This window comes from Amblyomma mixtum, chromosome 3 (assembly GCF_055824585.1).
Source record: "Amblyomma mixtum isolate Tamu chromosome 3, ASM5582458v1, whole genome shotgun sequence".
Lineage (NCBI taxonomy): Eukaryota > Metazoa > Arthropoda > Arachnida > Ixodida > Ixodidae > Amblyomma > Amblyomma mixtum.
This window is the reverse complement of record NC_143014.1, coordinates 257,073,129-257,091,427: the sequence shown is the minus strand read 5'-3', so window position 1 is coordinate 257,091,427 and position 18,299 is coordinate 257,073,129. Positions and strand designations below refer to the sequence as shown.

Genomic DNA, 18,299 nt, shown 5'->3' with positions numbered 1-18,299 from the left:
GAGCTATAGGTTTTTGCACAAGTATTTACAAGCTTTCCTTAATTATTTATAGGTAAAATAGACCATAATAGACCAGCTGACCATAATTATATGAGAAATTTTGGCACTCACCGTATGCTTCGCAAGATATAGATAACATCTGGAGGCAGGCACTTCTCCATTTGTTCTGTATAATCTTCAAGGAATGCCTGAGATGGTTCCTTAACCTGCAATGTGGTTGGCTGATCTCTTTTTAAGTGCAGCAGCCTGCAAGCAGTCGTTACCAAAATAAGTGGGGAGACCTGAATGTCACTGATACCATGTCAGCTATGCTAGGTTGTGAAAACCAATGACCACATTGTGGACTTTTAACAAGATGAAAAGGTGCCCGTACCGGCCACTGATGAAGACAGGTGCAAATACATTTCAAAACTGGCCAGCAGATTCTCATATGCACCAAACATTCTCACAGAAAGCTTTTACAGTGCAGAGAGCAATACAGTTTATTAGCCTTTGCTTGATTTTTCTAGAGTTTTAAGCATGCCACTGTTTGCAGCAAGGCATAGGCAGACACAAAAACTGCCTGAGATTTGTACAACTGCAACCAGTTGACAGAACACATGCACAAACTGGCATACGAAAGGGGAGAGAGAAATTTCTCTCTCTTGAGAGATAATGACAGTGCTCTACCACCACTTGAGTGACGACTACAATGCAGTTTAGCAGGCCCTCACAGCTGACACCGGCACACTTCTACTTCAGCTTGAAAACACAAAACCACAGCAGAAAATGACACTAGATAGGTGTCACTCTAAACCACCACTTCTGTAAAATATGAGCATTAACAAACCAGTGGCTTTGGCTGCAAAAATGATGATTATATATGTCTGTCATAGTGACACAGTGCCCAATATTACAAAAAAAAATATGGGCTTGACACTTGTGCAGAAAGCCAGAATTATGTGGCAACATTTGCAAAAAGGACAAATTCGATATTAGCAGTTGCCATACGTAAAGTCTGAAGAGATCTGCCATTGGCCATCCTGGCTATAACCAAACCCAGCTGAACTGCACCAACACCGTTTTCTTGATTTGGAAAGGAGGCCTGAAAGACTTCTAGCTACTCTTGCCTGTCACGTCTTGGACCATAGCTCATCTAAACAAAGAAAACAACAACGCAGTCCTTAAGTACATTTTCACGAAAATAAACATAAGGCATTTGCCATAATATGTAAATTTACTTCAGCCAGTGTAAAACTAATATGAATTCATTCAGGAATATGCAGTTAAATGCGTAAATTACAAAACTATGAAAAAGTGTTCCAAAATGCCAAGCTGCACAAGCTAAAGGTGCAGCAGTTGCTATTGAGATAAGTGAGGTATGTGCTCGCAAGAAAGCCAGTTCACTCACTTCAACCCAGAGTGCTTTAGGATAAAGTAGCTGCAGATGATGCCTTAGCAACCAATACACCACGCTTTTGGCAAGACCACGACGGATGACAGAGTACACATTTTTCCAATGTGGGTCAGAACTGCCTTTGCAGAGGTGTCATGCCCGGTTCAATGTCAGTCAAAACTATAAATTGTAGACATTTCCTACATGTAGCTCCTGTTGTGCTTTGCCCATAATTTGCAGCCTCTGAACACCCACCATGAGCCTGCCATGAAATCTTGGAATACAAAAGCACACCTGCAGTATCTGTTCAGAAGTGTGCAAGATAGCAAAACAGCCAAACTGTGACCTCAAAAGGGTGTGAATGCACTCAGCCCAGGTCTCAATAGCAGGCACTTAGCTGCTAGACAGCACTCTCTCTCATAGTATCCAGAGTTATGCAAATGCCTGTAATTACGTGGAAGGAAACGAAGAGAAATCTTGTGCACAGACCTATACTGTGGCAAGTGCAGAAATATGCCTAATACAAGTTTCCCTCTTATTTCTGAGCTGCTTCAAATCCCAAGCAAATTCTTGAACATGTGTCAGACACCAGGACAAACATTCAAAGGTCTTGAAAAATTTGGAATTGCGACAGGAGGATAACAAGAATCAAGTGAATATTGCTTTCCACACTATACTGCTGGCTTTGATTTTTCATGAACATAAAATCTCATGATAAAGGACAACAAATAAGAGCAGTACTTTAGTTTTCACATGTTTCCTCTGTTCACATACTACATTTTGAAATATGGAACACACTTGAGACCAACTGTAACGTCTACATTAAGCATGCAATTCAGACTATGCCATTTTTTTACCTCTTAGCAAACTGAAGCACCACTTAAGCCGTGTCCTGCCACTGGTGGCTTGAGTTGTCAGGAGTTCATGTGAGAAGCACAAAAACACACACTAAGCTCCCCATCTTCACAGATATGCCTCAAATTTCAGCAAGGAAAAGTGTTTAGGCAAAATTTCAAGATTACCTTTCTCAACATTTTACGCCCGTAAAATAGCACCTTGTACCTTTTGCGAAAGCGAGGTCTTGAAGAGCCAAGCATTTGTGCATGCACAACGTCCACTGTACGGTAAAAAAAAAGAAAACACACAAACAAAGTTCAGAAGTGACATACTAAAGCACCACTGAGAGCAGTGCACTGAGTATTACTTAGAGGTGCGCACCTTTGCTCTTTATCTTTCTATAAAAAAGAATTATTCCTAGTGCGACAGCAACGGACAAAAGGACAGCGGTGCATATTGTCACCTACAGTGAAAGGAGATGAAACCGGGTTTGAGTCGAAACACCGGGACATGACAGGCACAAGGTGTTAGCGCAAAGGATAGCGAACACGTAGTAGCAGTGTCGTCATCCCTTGGCTCATCGCATAAAATGCGCTTACCAAGTGATGCTCAAACATGTGAGACATGAGTGCAGTGAATGAAGAATGCACTATGAATTCCCAGTATTCCCAATATGGGCCGCTGATGTAGAAGTCTTCGAAGTGACTAAGGAAAGTGGACATAATAGACCTTTCCACAAATTGCAGCGCCGCGCCATCCCCTAGCGGATCCGCGCAAAGCATGATGGGAGAAAGGAGCGGTCGCCGCCCGCGTCGTCTGCTGTCAAGCGTGTTGCTGTGTTGTGCCGCCGTGCTCAGGCGTTGTGCGTCTTCTCGTGCGCGCTGTAAATGTTGCAGCGCACTGCTGTGGTGGTTATCTCTTAGTCTTTCTGCAATTATGTGGGGATTTTTTTAGAGATTCAACATGTCTGCAGATTAGAATCGCGGTGTCGGTCAAAGGTGCTGCGTGCCCGGCTGTAGTAACAACACGAGAAAGGACATCAACATTTCATACCACGTATTCCCCAAGGACAAGAAGCTGAAGCTAGAATGGGTGCGCAGGATAAATCGGCAACGTTCGCAAGGGCGATTTACCCTGTGGAAGCCTTCGAAACACCACAAAATATATGGTACGCATTTCAACATTAGCGGGCGCAAGGGATACATGGATCGTCTCTCCACGATCTTTCCACACCGAGTGTATGCGGAACGGACGCCTGCTGTGATTACGCAGAGCAATGGGCACATGCGAACCTCCAACTTCGGCTGGTGACCGGGGCAGAGGGCGTCGCGACTAGGTACGGCCAGAACGCCACAACCGGCAGCCTGAAGGCCGCCCACAATGCCGCTGCATAATTTTCGTTTTTTTGGGGGGGCTTTAATGAATAAAGTTATTCACCACCACCATGGGCACATAAGCGGCGAGGGCTCTGTGTATACATGTATTGGGAGAACGCCGGTCTTTGCGTCTGCTGGTGCTCGGCTGGTTATCCGTGGCCACGGAACGCAACATCCGACTGTGTCACGCTTACTGTGTCAAGCAAGTGTGTCATGTTTAGCAAATAGCTCGTGTTCTGTCTAAGGGAGTGCTTGAAGATTATATATTACAGCAGTGAACATTTCCCGCGTTAGCATGAAATTTCCCCAGGAGTGCGCCGATGAGTACAACTGCACACATACTGTTGTTTACATCGCTGCGTACGAATAGTTAGTACTCGTTTTCATGACAAAAAACGCAATCGGCGCTTTAGTTCTATTAATCAGCCTGTTTTCTTTTCTACCGGCTGTAGCCGTGCTTTTTTTACGCAGTGCGATAATGTGTGGGAAGCGATGATGCGATCGCACGCCTAAGAAACACTTAACCGCGGGCTGTTGACATCGCGCAGGACGGCGCTTCTCGTTTTTTGTCCCGGCTTCCTCCGACGTGACCAGTACTTTATTTTAAACTACTTTATCCAGAAGTATGTTTGGCGACCGTTCGCTTTAATTGAAACGGCCTAACTTGTTATCCACAAGCTAGCGACGGCAACGACTGCTGCTGGCCGTAAAGCACGGCTCGGCAGTCTGGGTCACACCGGCGTTTCACGTTCATCATATGCGTGCCCAGCGATGTAAGCAATAATTAATTTCAGGTCACTATTGCCAAAACTACACTCGGTGACCATTTTCATTCGCTAAAGCTAGTGATTCGCTCATCACAACCGCCTCAATCACAGATCATATCCTACGAACTCGCTAGGCCTAGTCGTCGCGGAAGGGAAGGGAGTCGTCGTCGACCAGCGCTTATCGCTGGTGACTGTTCAGGTGTGCACATGTGAAATATGGCCGTTCGTTTCGCTCATTTAGAAGCGCGAACATATTTGCACCGCCGCCTCATCACCGTGCTTTCGCTCAGCCGCCGACAAAGCTGACCGTCCGCCGATCGGATTCGTCGGTGTCGTTGGCCCGAAAAACGTGTCCCACTGCAATTATATTATAGTAAACTAGATATTTCACTATAATCACATGCTGCTGTTGACCGTGATAGTGTCGTTGTCGGACTAGTGTGACCGTCGTCATCGTTGTACACTGAAAACGAGCTGAGGGTTTCGAATGCGCTTGGAAAGTGTCGTGTAGCACCGCGCGCGTCCGTCGATTCCGAATGCCATTCCAAGTCTCGACTGCCATTCGACTCAGATGTCATTCGAACGTTCCCATGTAGCACAGGTATTAGAAACAGCGATGGCGACGAGATGGCAGAGGAAGGCTTTCCGGTGATCAGGCGCAGTCGGAGAGACGAACGAAAAAACGCGAGCGCGGCGCCGCGGGCGCCGCGGCGCTCCGTTTTCCCAGAGTGCTTTGCGCGGCCGCTTGGTGGCGCGGCGGAATTTGTGGAAAGGTCTATTGAGCGTTGCTAGCAAAAATGTCGCTTGCACACTTATCGCATTTCCTGGCACCAATAACTGCACATCCTTATAGATGCGCGTGAACCAAGGGCTGTAAAGCAGCCCCGATGAGAGCCGAGAAGGATGCAGGTGCTAGAGCAGCAGTACATGGGAACACTGGTGTTTGTTTCGCAGCGAGCTCAGCTGGCTCCGGCTAGCTCCTGCGGTACTTTCCAGCAAGACGCTTTCCAGTGCCACAGTCAATCACGGCGAGAAGGCAATGACTGCCGAGGAGAAAAATACTGTAAATTAATCATGACACAACAGCACCATTAAATTAATAAGCGTATAAACTTATGCTAATTTTAAAGACATTAGCAAACATTTCTGAGCATTTTCGGCAGTTTCGGTATTGCCGCCGCTTGGCCGAGGCAGATGGCTCGGTAAGGGCGTGTTTTGACACCGCTTACATCACGGTCAGCTTGTTGTCTTTAGTGCCTCATACTGTTGTTAGCAGCCGTGTCGACAGATTTGCCCGTCGAGGATGGGAATCGAACCTGGGCCTTTGGCATTTGAAGCGGAGACGCTACCACTCCACCATGAAAGCTTAAGGTTTGAGCGTGACTAAAGGCGCATCTAGTGAATGCATGGGTTTCATAAATAAAATAAAAGGAATAAAAATAAAAAGAAAATGAAAACAATAAAAATAAGAAAAGGAACAAGAATAAAAAATAAAAACAAAATGAGAAATAAAAAATAAAAGCAAAATAAGGAAAGGAACAAAATAAAAAATAAAATATGAAAAACTAAGAAATGAAAACAATAAATATAACAGAAACAAAAATAAAAACAAACGAAATATGAGAAATGAAAAACAGTAAAGATAAGACAAGAAACTAAAATAAAAATAAAATGAGAAAAGGATAGGAAAAAAAATAAAAACGATAAAAATAAGAAAAGAAACAAAACAAAAATGCAATGAAAATATGAATAAAAAACTAAAAATAAGAAAAGTGACAAAAATATAAAATGAAAAAAAAAATATGAAAATTAAAAAAGAATACATAGAAAACAAACAGTGCGCCAGGAAAAGCTTTCGCCTTGCAGCACTTTGTAGACATACTTGCCCTATCATTAGCGCTTCTTCCCGCTGGGAAATTTTTTCCAGTGACTACCAGCGACGACAGACCTATCTATCGCGTGTTGCGCAAATAAACGCGCGCGGTAGAATGCTTCTCCCAGCTAAACGGGCGCATTGTTCGAGCTGAAATTTCGCAGAGAAGTGGCATTTGGTCGGTAGAATTGTTTTATACCACGTTTGCTTGGGGTACTTACCTGATTCGAACAGAATAAGTCGGATATTCACATCGTCTGCGGCGACGACGAAGGAAATTAAGCCGCTCTGTCAGCGATCGCACCGGTGGCGCCATCTCGCGTGTTGGTGGTGAAGATTCGGCAAAGGAGGGGTCTATTCTCTTCATGCGCGTCATTGTTCAAGGCGTGACGTGCGTGTCATTGTCTCATTGTTCACAAACTGAAAAAGGAGTACCTTCAGCAGCAGAAAATGCTAGTGTTTAAAGCAGGCGACCAGATTCTGGATTCGCAACCGTTTGTATATAGCGTCGAAAAAGAAGCCCACGGCCGGATTTGCGACTACTGCCTTGCAGAGTAAGGCGCCAGCTAATTTTTTGACAGTGCGCACATTTGTCACATTGCATTGTGTTGTACCCCCTTCTCTCTTCCCCCCCCCCCTTTTTTTTTCAAGATGCGGCAACCTAAAGCGATGCACAGCGTGCATGGGCGTCTACTATTGCAACAAGCAGTGTCAGGTGAGAACACACGGATCCGATCGCGGCGAAGTTGGCTGCACTCACAGGCTTGGTTTTTCTTGCTTGATTGATCAGCGAATCCAGAAGCGCGGATGAACGGGCGCGAAGCGGGAACAAGAGCGCTTCAGTAATCATCCTTTCCGCTCAGAGCAAGGCACACACTGCTCTCGCTCTAGCCTTTGGCCGCAGCGTCGCGAGCGCGTTTTAGGGAAGACGAAATCGTCAAGTAACAGTAAACCCGATCATTATCACCTCAATATCAAGGGTGATAAGTCACGTGCATAAGTAGAGACTTAATTTTCGTCTAGTTGTGATGATTTCAGCGTCAGTCGCCGCCTTTTCTGGCAGGAATGCTCAGTTATCGTACCTCATACCTCGTGCAAACGCTGATGGCTTGCATAAAGTGGCATTACGTTCACCCCCGTTTGAAAATAGTCGCGGGTGTAAGTGCTTCTGGAAATTTTAAAGCTGGTAAATTCTTCTCAGAATACACGGCTTTAGTGGTGCCATACGAAAAAAAAATATTTTGAATTTCTGTTCCTAGTGCTATTAAAAAGAAAAAATGTGTAGTATTGCACCCTGTTAGAGCTCTGTTTTGCTGTAACTCGCTCATGGCTTTGGAGTAAATGCTCTTGCTGCTGGCATCCACTGTGCTGATTTGGGTTACTAAGCTGAATGGTGTACATCACTGAAAAGGCTTGTTGGGGCAGCCTTATCTGTGAAATGTGCACTGGTATCAGATACAATTGACTGGGAACAGATGTGCTGACTGAAGCCATTGAAAGTGACAGCGTACACATGTAGAATATTAAGTGATTGGATCAAATAAATTGATGTTTTTTTTAATGTTATGATGCTCTCATAATAAAAAGAAAGCTTCTGGAAAACCTGTGGAAACAAGAAAAAGAAGTTACTTTGGTGTGACATGTATTTCTTCTTACAAGTGAGCTTTGTGATTTATTTCCACCATTCATGTTATGCAGAATTGAAAGAATTTGAAAAGGCTTTGATTTCAATCTTTTTTTGCCAGAGCTGTGCTTTTTAAGCCCCTTATTTTTAAAACTACTGTACTTGTAGGGCAATACATGCAGTGTGCATTGTGAGTAATGAAACATGATCGTGATAGTGCATGGCCTTTGATAAATCTGCTTGTGGTGGAGCATACATGCTTTGGGAGACATTAAAAAAAACTCGCGAGTGTCCCACACTGTTACACCTTCTGCTGAAACCATTGTTGAGTGAAAAAACAGCATGTCATCAGAAATCACCTTATACTAGCTGATACACTCCCTGAATAGCACATTTTATTTGTTTATGATAGTACATATAGAGTCAGAAATTCTTTTATCTAATCTCAGGAAACAAAGAAAAATATTGCCCTAAAAAGTATTTTGCACTTTTGGCAGTTTTGAAAGGAAAATGAGGAAAAAGAAAACAGCATGATTTGTATAGTGCTAGTGATGATATGGTTGCTTCAGTCGCTTAAAACTAACCATGATAATGTTTTCATCATTTTCAATAATAATAACAAAGTGGAATCAATCACTCAATCGACCAAGCAATTGGTCAATTAATCAGTGTTGTTGGTACCCAGGAACAACCTGTTGGTCTTGATGCTGGCTTGCTAATAATAGAGCAGCCAAATGAGACAAAGCAATTGTGGCGCCTATGTACAGCTTGCATGAAAGTACAGACATCAGCACATAATAATAGTTTAAAATTTAGGATATCATTGTATTCGTCCTGTAGTGAGCATGCATAGAAACATGAAATTTTCGGGAAGTGAAAAGAATTAAGATCAAAACTGAAAACCAAGAGTGGTGAAGAGTATACATAGCAGATTTAAAGATAGCGTGTGATAATAATAGTAATGTTGAATACAACAACGTGCTACACATAGCAAGAGTTTAATTACTAATTGCATATGGTTGCACCATGGTAGTTTATCTGCCATTACTTCACTATAGTTATTTCTTTCTTGTGCTCGCCATGTTTGTGTCACTATGATGTGTAGTTTTGTAGCATTACTTCTGGTCCCCCTTTTCAGTGATGATAATAGTTTTTTCTCCTGTTAGATTGATGTCTGATTGTTTAAATTTTTTGTGTGTCCAGCAGTCTGTAGCCCTTTCATTGCGTTATTGTTGTCTTGTGGTAACCTTCAACGTGTTGCTCATGTAAATACTACCCAGCTGAGTGTGCTTTCATTTGCTATCAGAGATGAATGTCTACAGGACACGTGAAAGGCAGTCAAGGCACGTAGGTTGGATGTGTGCCATCAGTTGCCTGTTTTCATGCCCACACATGAGAGCAAGCGAGTCCAGCTCTCACCCCCACATGTGTGATCTCGAACCGTTAGCTGATAACATAGCTATGTAGTTGCTGCTCATGATTTCTTGTCACTTTTGTTCCTGTTAATAGTTTTACCTATAAACATCATATCTTTTGTAGGATACAAATGGAGTTTTTCTCTCTTCTACTGCTGTCTGCCATTTGTCCTTTAGTCTTTGAAAGGATCATTCAGCATTCAAAAAAGCTTTTTCTGAATATTCATATTGAATTCAACTATAACTTTTTTCCATTTGCACGTCTATTTGTAACTGATACAGTCATCTAGTCGTCAGTGGCATCAATGTGATGAAGTTTTCTTGCAATTGGTTGTGCACTAATGCTTCCTAATTTACAGTGAGTCAGTCAGATGTCCATGACCTGTATCAGTCGCATCAGAAACGTTACCATTGCAGTTCATAGGGGCAGGAATTTAGTTCAGTATGCTTGTTTTTTTCTGTAAGCCATTATCACTTTTTCTTTTTACTTTTTAGCTAACAAATAATATGGACACTGCTTTACTCTGTATGTTACATGGTGTTATTTTGTATGTGGGACATAACCACATACAAGCTAGCATGTTTTAGTCACTCTCTGTGTTTTCTTTTTCTTTTTTCTTCCTAGTTCTGTGCGTGCTTATGCAGTGCCAATAGACTGATGTGCTGCACAGCATGCATCATTGATGCGGGATTCTTATTTGTCCAGCATGCATTTCTTTTTTCTCTCATTCATTCCTTTTTTTCCAGTATATTTATTCTAGTAGTGACAGCAGAACTTGTGTCCTTTTTTTTGTATCAAAAATAGTGCTCCTTGTGTTTGCTAAGACTCCGCAGAATTTTAATGTGTGCTTCAGGCATTCTGCATGTATGCATGCACTCCACATTCATTTAGCTTTTTTTGTGTCTATTGACTCAGGTACAAGACTGGCTAGATCACAAGTTGGAGTGTGCCGTATTGCAAAAAGTAGCCCCGAATGTTCCAGAAACATTAGTACGCTATTTCTGCAAGCTGCTGGTGAAGCTCAGGGTTAGTAATGACTCATTCTTTACATTGAAAATTTCTGTGAAATGTTAGGTTGGTGAAGGATAGTTCATAGTGTTAGCCTGTGGTAATCTGTCCAGATGTTTGTGTACAAAAGATCCACCTCAGTGCATAGCACAGAACTGTGTAAAAAGCAGCTCTTGTTTGTAGCATAGGCAAACTACTATGTTGACGTGATTTTCATTGACTACGTTCTGAAGAGACATCTCGCAAAATGCATACAAGGTGTAATTTTCATCTTGTGCTAAGCGTAGGCAGCTCAGAAGAATGTGCATGGTTACTTACAGTACTTTTATGCAATGCAAATGGAGAAAGTCATATGCATGCATTGAGTAATTCAGTTGTTGCTGATTAGGAGTGATGATTGCAGTTCAGTGCTTGTCAGGAAGCTCATTTTCCAATGACTTTAAACAGGTGATCTTTTTTGCATTGTCAAGCTAACTTTTGGTGATCTGTATGTTTGTTGTCTTTTTTCTGGTGTTGCACTGCAATTCTTTGTCTTGGATCACCAACTAGCCCTTACCTTTACCCTAGTATGCATCATGGTTCAAGCTATGCTAAGATAGCTTTAAACCATTTTAAGTTCTTAATTTCAGAACAAAGATGCATGGTTCAAGGCCGAAACGGTGTTTGGAAGGAAAAGATGTTTTGCGGACCTTAAGTCACGTGAGTAGGAATACAATTCTTACTTTGTGGGGTGCACGTTACCTGTTCTTATTTTTTTTAAAGATAAAAAAAATGATGGACAGTATACAGAAAAAGTGATGGTTCTGTGGCAGTGGTCTAATCATTTGCACTCCATGTAAACTTAAGGCTTAGTTTCCGATTTTTGTCAGCCCATGCAGATCCCTACTTCACATAGCACTGCTATCACGCTTGTCAAAAGTGTCCATTAAATAAGGTTTGTTGTTGAGCCTTCTAGCAAAGGACTTATGGTAGCCCTGAAGATGCAAGCTTCTGTAGGGAGACCTCCACCTCACCTCCCTTGTCGCCCTCACCCCTGCAGAGCTCTGATGCCTCAAGGGTTGTATTGTTTTCTTCACTGTCCCACCCCCTCTAATGCGAAAGCCCTGAGGGTAAAATAAATGAGAAATGAGAAGAGTGACTTTAGTGCTTTGGTACATGTAACAAGCCCTGTGAGTGGGACACTTTGTCTTAACAAAGAATGTAGCATCGTGTTTGTGTGATTGTCTATAAACGCAATGGAGGGTAAAGACTGAACTATGTTGTCACGCTGACTTAAGGGCATGGTAGCCTTATCTGAGCTTCTGGCTACGCTGCACTCTTTGTTCTGATTTACCTCTTTGGGACTGAAACCATTATAAGTGACAGTAGTGGGTGTCATTGTGGGCTACCAGAGATGATTGGGGAGGCTCACTTCTGTACACCAAGGCTTAGTGTAAATTTTGCAGTAATTAGTCAAAATGTCTGGTGATTCTCAGTGTAGGGGTGCGAGGCTAGAGTCACTATTTGCACGCAAAAAAAACGTGTTTTTGGCTTTGTGTTGTTATCGATTCCTGATTTAATAACGAAACTTCTCTTCAAGGTTGGTTGTTATCAGAATTGTAGGAAAAAAGAAAATATATTCTTTTCACGAGAACAGTGGTGCATGTTCGTCATCGAAAGCTTCTATGAACGCTTTTTTTCAACACACAGACCGAACTGGTCATAAAGCGAACATGGAGTGAATGCCTACATTATAAAGTTTTTTTTTTTGCGTGCTTTGTAGTCATGGGAGACTTATTGATATAGTACACCAGACCACTAAAGAAAAACTAAAAAATGAAAGGCATATTTTTGGCCATGACAACCAGGGATTGGCTGGTGAACCGAAACAGAAGCTTGGATTGACAAACACAGCACATGACCATCCAACACTGTTTTCGTGCCACTTGGAGTCTCACTAAGAAAGACCTCGTTTTGGCTGTGTTGAACAGTGGTTGTTTTATCTTTCCAACCACCCAAGCAACCAAGGAAAGCATTTCATGAGCACAAACAAGAGTGCTGGACAGCTCTAAAACTGAAAAAAAAAACAGAAAACTTGAAGCATTTGCCACAGAGATGGTTTGTGGTTTATGGGGGTTTAACGTCCCAAAGCAACCCAGGCTATGAAGGATGCCGTAGTGAAGGGCTCTGGAGATTTCGACCACCTGGGGATCTTTAACGTGCACTGACATCGCACAGTGCACGAGCCTCTAGAATTTCACATGCATCAAAGTTCGGCTGCCGCGGCTGGGATCGAACCCGCGTCTTTCGGGACACCAGCCGAGCGCCGTAACCACTGAGCCACCGTGGTGGGGCATTTGCCATAGAGAAGCATCATGTTCGAAGAGAAGGGCCAAACCTATGCAACAGGGTACTTTGCTAAATTATTTTTGGCCATAAAATTAAATACCGCATATACTCGCGTAATGAACCCACTTTTTTTTCCCGAAAAATTGACTTCAAGTTCGGGGGGGAGGTTCATTATGCGGGAAAATTTTTTTCCGAAAATTTTCAGGCGATTGAATTTCATATCACAACATGGATAAAAAATGCAATCGCAGCCTTACCTTATAGAAAAACCATGGATGCGATGTGAACAAAAAATTTATTTCACACACTGCTTGGCTTGGTCTTGCATTGGCACTTGGCCTCGCTCTCCGAATCGAGGCTTTCACTTGCGTCGCTCGCAACTTTGTCGTCGTCATCGTCATTGTCCCACAACATGTCATCTTCTGTGCTGTCCAAGCAGTTCGAGATCCCAGTTTTCTTGAAGAAGCGGACGATCACCTCGGGGAAAATTAAATTCCACGCTTCCAAAATCCATCGGCAAAGCATGTCGATGGTTGGCCTTCATATCTTACCAGTCAGTGTCAGGTCGTGGTTGCCCGCTGCCATCTACTCATCATACAGCCGCCGCACGTTGTCCTTAAATGGTTTGTAGACAGAGACGTCAAGTGGCTGCAGCACTGAGGTTAGGCCACCCGGAATTACGGTGATGTCTGTTCGCAGCTCGCTCATTTGGTGCCGGACGTCATTGTCTATATGGCCTCGAAAACAATCTAAGACAAGGAGCAACGGCAGAAGAAGGGCTGCTGGTCGCCGTCTCCAGACTGTCTTGAGTCAGTTGACCATCAGTTGTGCCGACATCCACCCTTTCTCTTGGGCACGAATGTGAATCCCAGCCAGAAAGGTGTCTTTAGGAAGAGTTTTCCTCTTAAAAATAACGAACGGCAGCAGTTTCCTGCCATCCGCCATTACAGCGAGCATTACGGTGCAACGCTGTTTCTTGGCGCCCATTGTCCTCACGTGCACGCTTCTTGCACCTTTCAGGCCCACAGTGCAGTTCCGCGCCATACCAAAGTTTATCGCTGTTTGGTCGGCATTCCCAAACTGAGAAAGCAGGAACTACTTCTCCTCCCGGATACAAATCACAAAGCGATGAAACTCGCACACTTTGTTCTCATAGCCCACCGGCAGCCGCTGACATAGCGTCGTACACTTTCTCAGACATAGCCCGTTCTGACGCATAAAACGAGTTTTCCAACCACTGCTGGCTTTAAATTTGAGAATAGGAATGCCGTGACTCCTTGCAGTGGCCCGTGCGTGGTTCTGAATGAGCTCGTGAGATACAGCACATCCTTCATTGCGCAGCCTCTTCACGTAGTTCAGCACTTCTTCCTCCACGTGAGGGAACTTGCCTTGTTTGGGCCCTCGAAATGCACGCCGATCTTTTCCGGTAGCCCTCAGTTCGTTCTCTTGTTTACGCCAGTAGCAAACACGCACCGGGTTGACATTAAAGAGTCGCCCGGCAACGCGGTTGCCGTACTCCAAGGCATGCTCCACGACTTTTATCTTGAAACCCGCCGTGTAGCTGGCGTAACGACCCATCACCACAATGCACATGTCAAAGCAAACAGACCACTCATACACATCTCCAGCAATATGGCGGGTGGCTGACGTCCATATGTGTTGTCTTTACTTCGTTTTGCTGCCGCTGCGCACAAACGGCGCTATGAGCAAGGTTTTGTTTTGTGTTTGATAGATGGCGCTAACAACCAAATCCTCGGCAGAAGCGCGTGGTCGCCAAGTTTCGTTTCCGTGTCTCCTGTGCTCGTGTCTCCGGCGTTTTTCTCGCATTAGACAATAATAATCATGCGGTTATGGGAAAGAAAAGATGCGGCAATTGCCACTCTCACTGAGAGGTCACCCGAGCTGCGCTGTGAGCGAAGGGTAGAAGAGCCGTAGTGAAGGGCTCACTGAGCCTCCTCGCCGGCGTATCTCGCATTAAAAGAAGCTGGCTGCATCACGTTGCGATCTGGTTGGTTGGTTTAACGTCCCAAAGTGACTAAGGCTATGAGAGACGCCGTAGTGGAGGGCTCCGGAAATTTCGACCACCTGGGGTTCTTTAACGTGCACTGACATCGCACAGTACGCGGGCCTCTAGAATTTCTCCTCCAAAGAAATTCAACTGCCGCGGCTGGGATCGAACCCGCGTCTTTCGGGTCAGCAGCCGAGCACCATAACCACTGTGCCACCGCGGCGGCCCGTCGCGATCTGTCGACTTTGTTATCATCAGCAGTGCCGGCCAATCGTGCCGAGATAACGCGAAGATGCTCCATATGGCCCTGAAGATCGGCACGCAGCTTTTACGCAAAAAAAAATCTCATCTTTCGAGGTGAAAAGTAGGGGGGGGGGGGGGGGCTCATTATGCAAGTGGGTTCATTACGCGAGTATATAAGGTAGTATGTATGTTCTGAAATTTTTCAACTTATGTTTTTCAGTTAGCACTTTTTGGGAAAACAAAACCATGAGGAAAACTCATTTCTGAACTGCATTGCCAAAAGCCTTCTCGACTAAAATTTTTGTGAGAAACAAGATGATGCGTTTTTTAGGTCTGTAAGTTTTTTTAGCACAAAAAATTGTTAGACGTCTAACATATGGCACAAGAAAAAATTACCTTCTTTTTTAAAGTGATGAGAGTTTTACAGACATGATATAAAGAACATGTGGCAGGCCTTATCATGCACTATGAACCACCTAGAAAATATCTGATCACAAACAATTATATCTCCATTATTTTTGAAATGACAGTCTTCCTAAGATGACACAATAATTGCTCTATATGACAGCTATGCATTTTTTTTGCTTGTTTGTGCTAAGGTAATGAAATTTAGGATGTATTCTAATGATAAGAAGCTAAACCATCCCCGAAATTTTTATGAGCATTGATACAGCAGTTCAAGAGTTGACTCCTCAGCCTTGCAACCCTCCTTAAAGGTGCACTGAAGAGCGTTCTGTAAAACTTCGTTATCAATTTTATTTTGTTTCTTGGGTTTCTGTCAATAAATAGTTTCAGTCGCAGACAACATAGCTGCAAATTAACCCCATGGAAATAAAAATATGGGTAGACTGTGCTTTCGTGAGATTTGACCTCGTCACTCTGCGATAGTCAGTGAAAATACTATAGTCTGTGAAGACAACGAAAGTAATTTTTATTACTCTTTTTGGACACGATGTAAATAATGGCTTGATAAAACTGCTACATATTTGTGGTTCATCGAACATATTATCGAAATAGCAAGCCTGAAGCAAGCAAACTATGTTTTCCCCCCGTCTGTTGCCGCAGGGGTGATGCACCTGACCATCTGCTTCGGCTGAACATAGTCCAACTAGCAACCCGCACATTTTCAAAGATCACTCCGCGTATTACTCTTCCAACAGCATAGTGGCAAGCCACCACACGATTGGCTGAAAGGCACATCACGTGTGCTTTTCATCATGGCAACCATGTTGGTTGACTCCTCCTACTCACCGTGGTGAGTTTTTAAAGAAAGGCGGGAGCCGGGACTTTTAATTCAATTTATTAGGGAAATCAGCCACACAGGATAATAATTGAAACTTCTAGGAACACTCACAGCGTGCAGATTGAGTTCCTGGAATAAAGAGACAAACTCAAAATCCTCTTTAGTGCACCTTTTAGGTGGCCGTTGGTTACTGCATCTATTAATGATAAGGCACCAAGTGAGATGATGGCTACCTAAAATGCTGACTATCGGCTTTTGCACTGATTACTGCAAGTGCTGTCCTGGTGCTTGTCAAGATCTGGCAGGGCTGGATGTGTGAATCTTTTGTAACATGGTTTGTGCTAAACAGTGTAGCTGTTCTTTTCCTTTCTGTTAGATGTGGACTTCATCAAGACGGACCAGCGTCGCTTGAAGGAATTTCAGGCACTGTGGAAGGCAGCAAAGGCGCTCCTGGATGAGAAGGACATACCAGAGCTTGAAGTGGGCTTCGAGATTTATGGCAAGGTGAAAATTCAGGCGCAAAGGCAGTTAGCATATGAATGAGGCACATAATGAGAGAACATGCTATTGGTTAATGGTACCTAAATTAATGTCAATGAGAATGGGACCTCTTGATTGTTGACAGCCTATGTGCATTTCTGGGGCAAAGGTTTCTGGGATCTGTTTGTCTGTATGTCCTGTGGAGAGGATGTTTGCTGACTGCATATATTTCTAAAGTTTTGATTAAGTGGTAATGCTGTCTTGAACTGACACTGCATATATTACTGCTTATATTACTACAGTTTTGATTAAGTAGTAATGCTGTCTTGAACTGTGGCCATTTTACGTGAAAATTATCCCCATGCTATCCTTGGTAGCACTGGGGTGACGATAAGATGGGCTTGAGATGGCGATAAGAATGCTGTGCTGTTTCATATTAGTACTAGTTGTAAGTGCAGCAGTTTTCCTTACCATTAGTCCTCTGTTGTAAAGCATGGTGTAGCATAGTGTAGTTGGCACAGTTGCATGTAATATTGCATGCCAAAAAACCAAGACATTTACTTCACTAGTAAATAAAGATAACAACATTGATACATGAGCTGCCACATTGTTTATACCACTAGTGTGGAATACTTGTCATTCTCGTAAGTACTGATCATACTACAATCAGAAAGCCCACAAGAGTTTAGTAACCAGCCCTGTTCTTAATTATAAAATATGACTGCAGTGAAGAGTTCCATAAAGAAGCCCTCTTGGCTGATTATTGGAAAAACATTTTGGAAGCACTTATAATGTGTAATCTGTGTGTCTCAGCTACTCCATCAGCCGAGAGTAGTGCTTCTACCACGATTGGCATGCGTATCTAGTGATTACAATTTTTGGGGGGGTTTTTTGTTGCTTATAGGCTCTGATTTTTATGTTAACTTTTTTCACAGTTTCTTTCACAGGTTCGCAGGACAGGTCTAGCATGGCTGCCTTATTTAGTTTCTTTTTATGCATGTATGAAGGGCGAAAACAATTAATGTTGTGCCTCAGATGAAACTTTTTTTTTGCAGCGACAGAAGTTTATATGCATATGAGGGCATCTTCATTGGTACTGATACCAGATTTTAGTGATAGACATAGCCAGCTATTAAGCAATTACAGTAGAACCTTGTTGTATGTTCCCAGTTTTAACAATTTCCTGGTGGTTATGCTCAAAACTGAGCAATAAGGTGTTACACAGAGAAGCACGGTTTCTCTCTCTGGTTAATACATTCCCAGATTATACATTTTTCCAGCAAGTGCATTTACAGTTTTGTCAATTTCTGATCACACGGTACTTTCAGCGACCAACAGAAGGTGAGGTGCACTAATATATGAGCTGGCAAATGCAGTGGCAGTCAGTCACAAGGGCAGCTTCTTCGCAGTGCACATTTACAATGGGGTGAAGCATCAAAAATTTTAAAAGGAAGTGCATGAACATGCAGGCAGGCCGAGCGTGGGGGCACACAACATGAAGAGTAGAAGAGCAGTGGCAATAAGCTTCCACAGTATCTTCTGCTCAGTGCATAAATGTGGTGGCACGAAGCATCTGAAAACAATAGTGACAATGAAGGGGTCCCAGTTACTTTTCTCTTTGTCATCATCGGGCTGGATTATGTTGTGAAGCCTCTTCTGTGCCTAATGGCAACACAGATACTGAAAGAAGTCTAGGAGCTCTAGAAAAATTCACAGACTAT

The 18,299-nt window shown here is 43.3% G+C and overlaps 1 protein-coding gene across 1 annotated transcript in view; it reads left to right on the top strand.

Annotated features, from left to right (window-relative positions):
• Positions 1-6,284: 6,284 nt before the first annotated feature.
• Positions 6,285-18,299, top strand: part of LOC149354488 (histone-lysine N-methyltransferase SMYD3-like) — a 60,147-nt gene continuing 48,132 nt past the window's right edge. Inside the window, exons 1-5 of the mRNA XM_089583342.1 lie at positions 6,285-6,782; positions 6,880-6,943; positions 10,184-10,294; positions 10,906-10,975; positions 16,475-16,602. Of these exons, the coding sequence (XP_089439468.1) occupies positions 6,679-6,782; positions 6,880-6,943; positions 10,184-10,294; positions 10,906-10,975; positions 16,475-16,602 (477 nt within the window). The 5' untranslated portion in view covers positions 6,285-6,678. The remainder of the gene's footprint in view (positions 6,783-6,879; positions 6,944-10,183; positions 10,295-10,905; positions 10,976-16,474; positions 16,603-18,299) is intronic.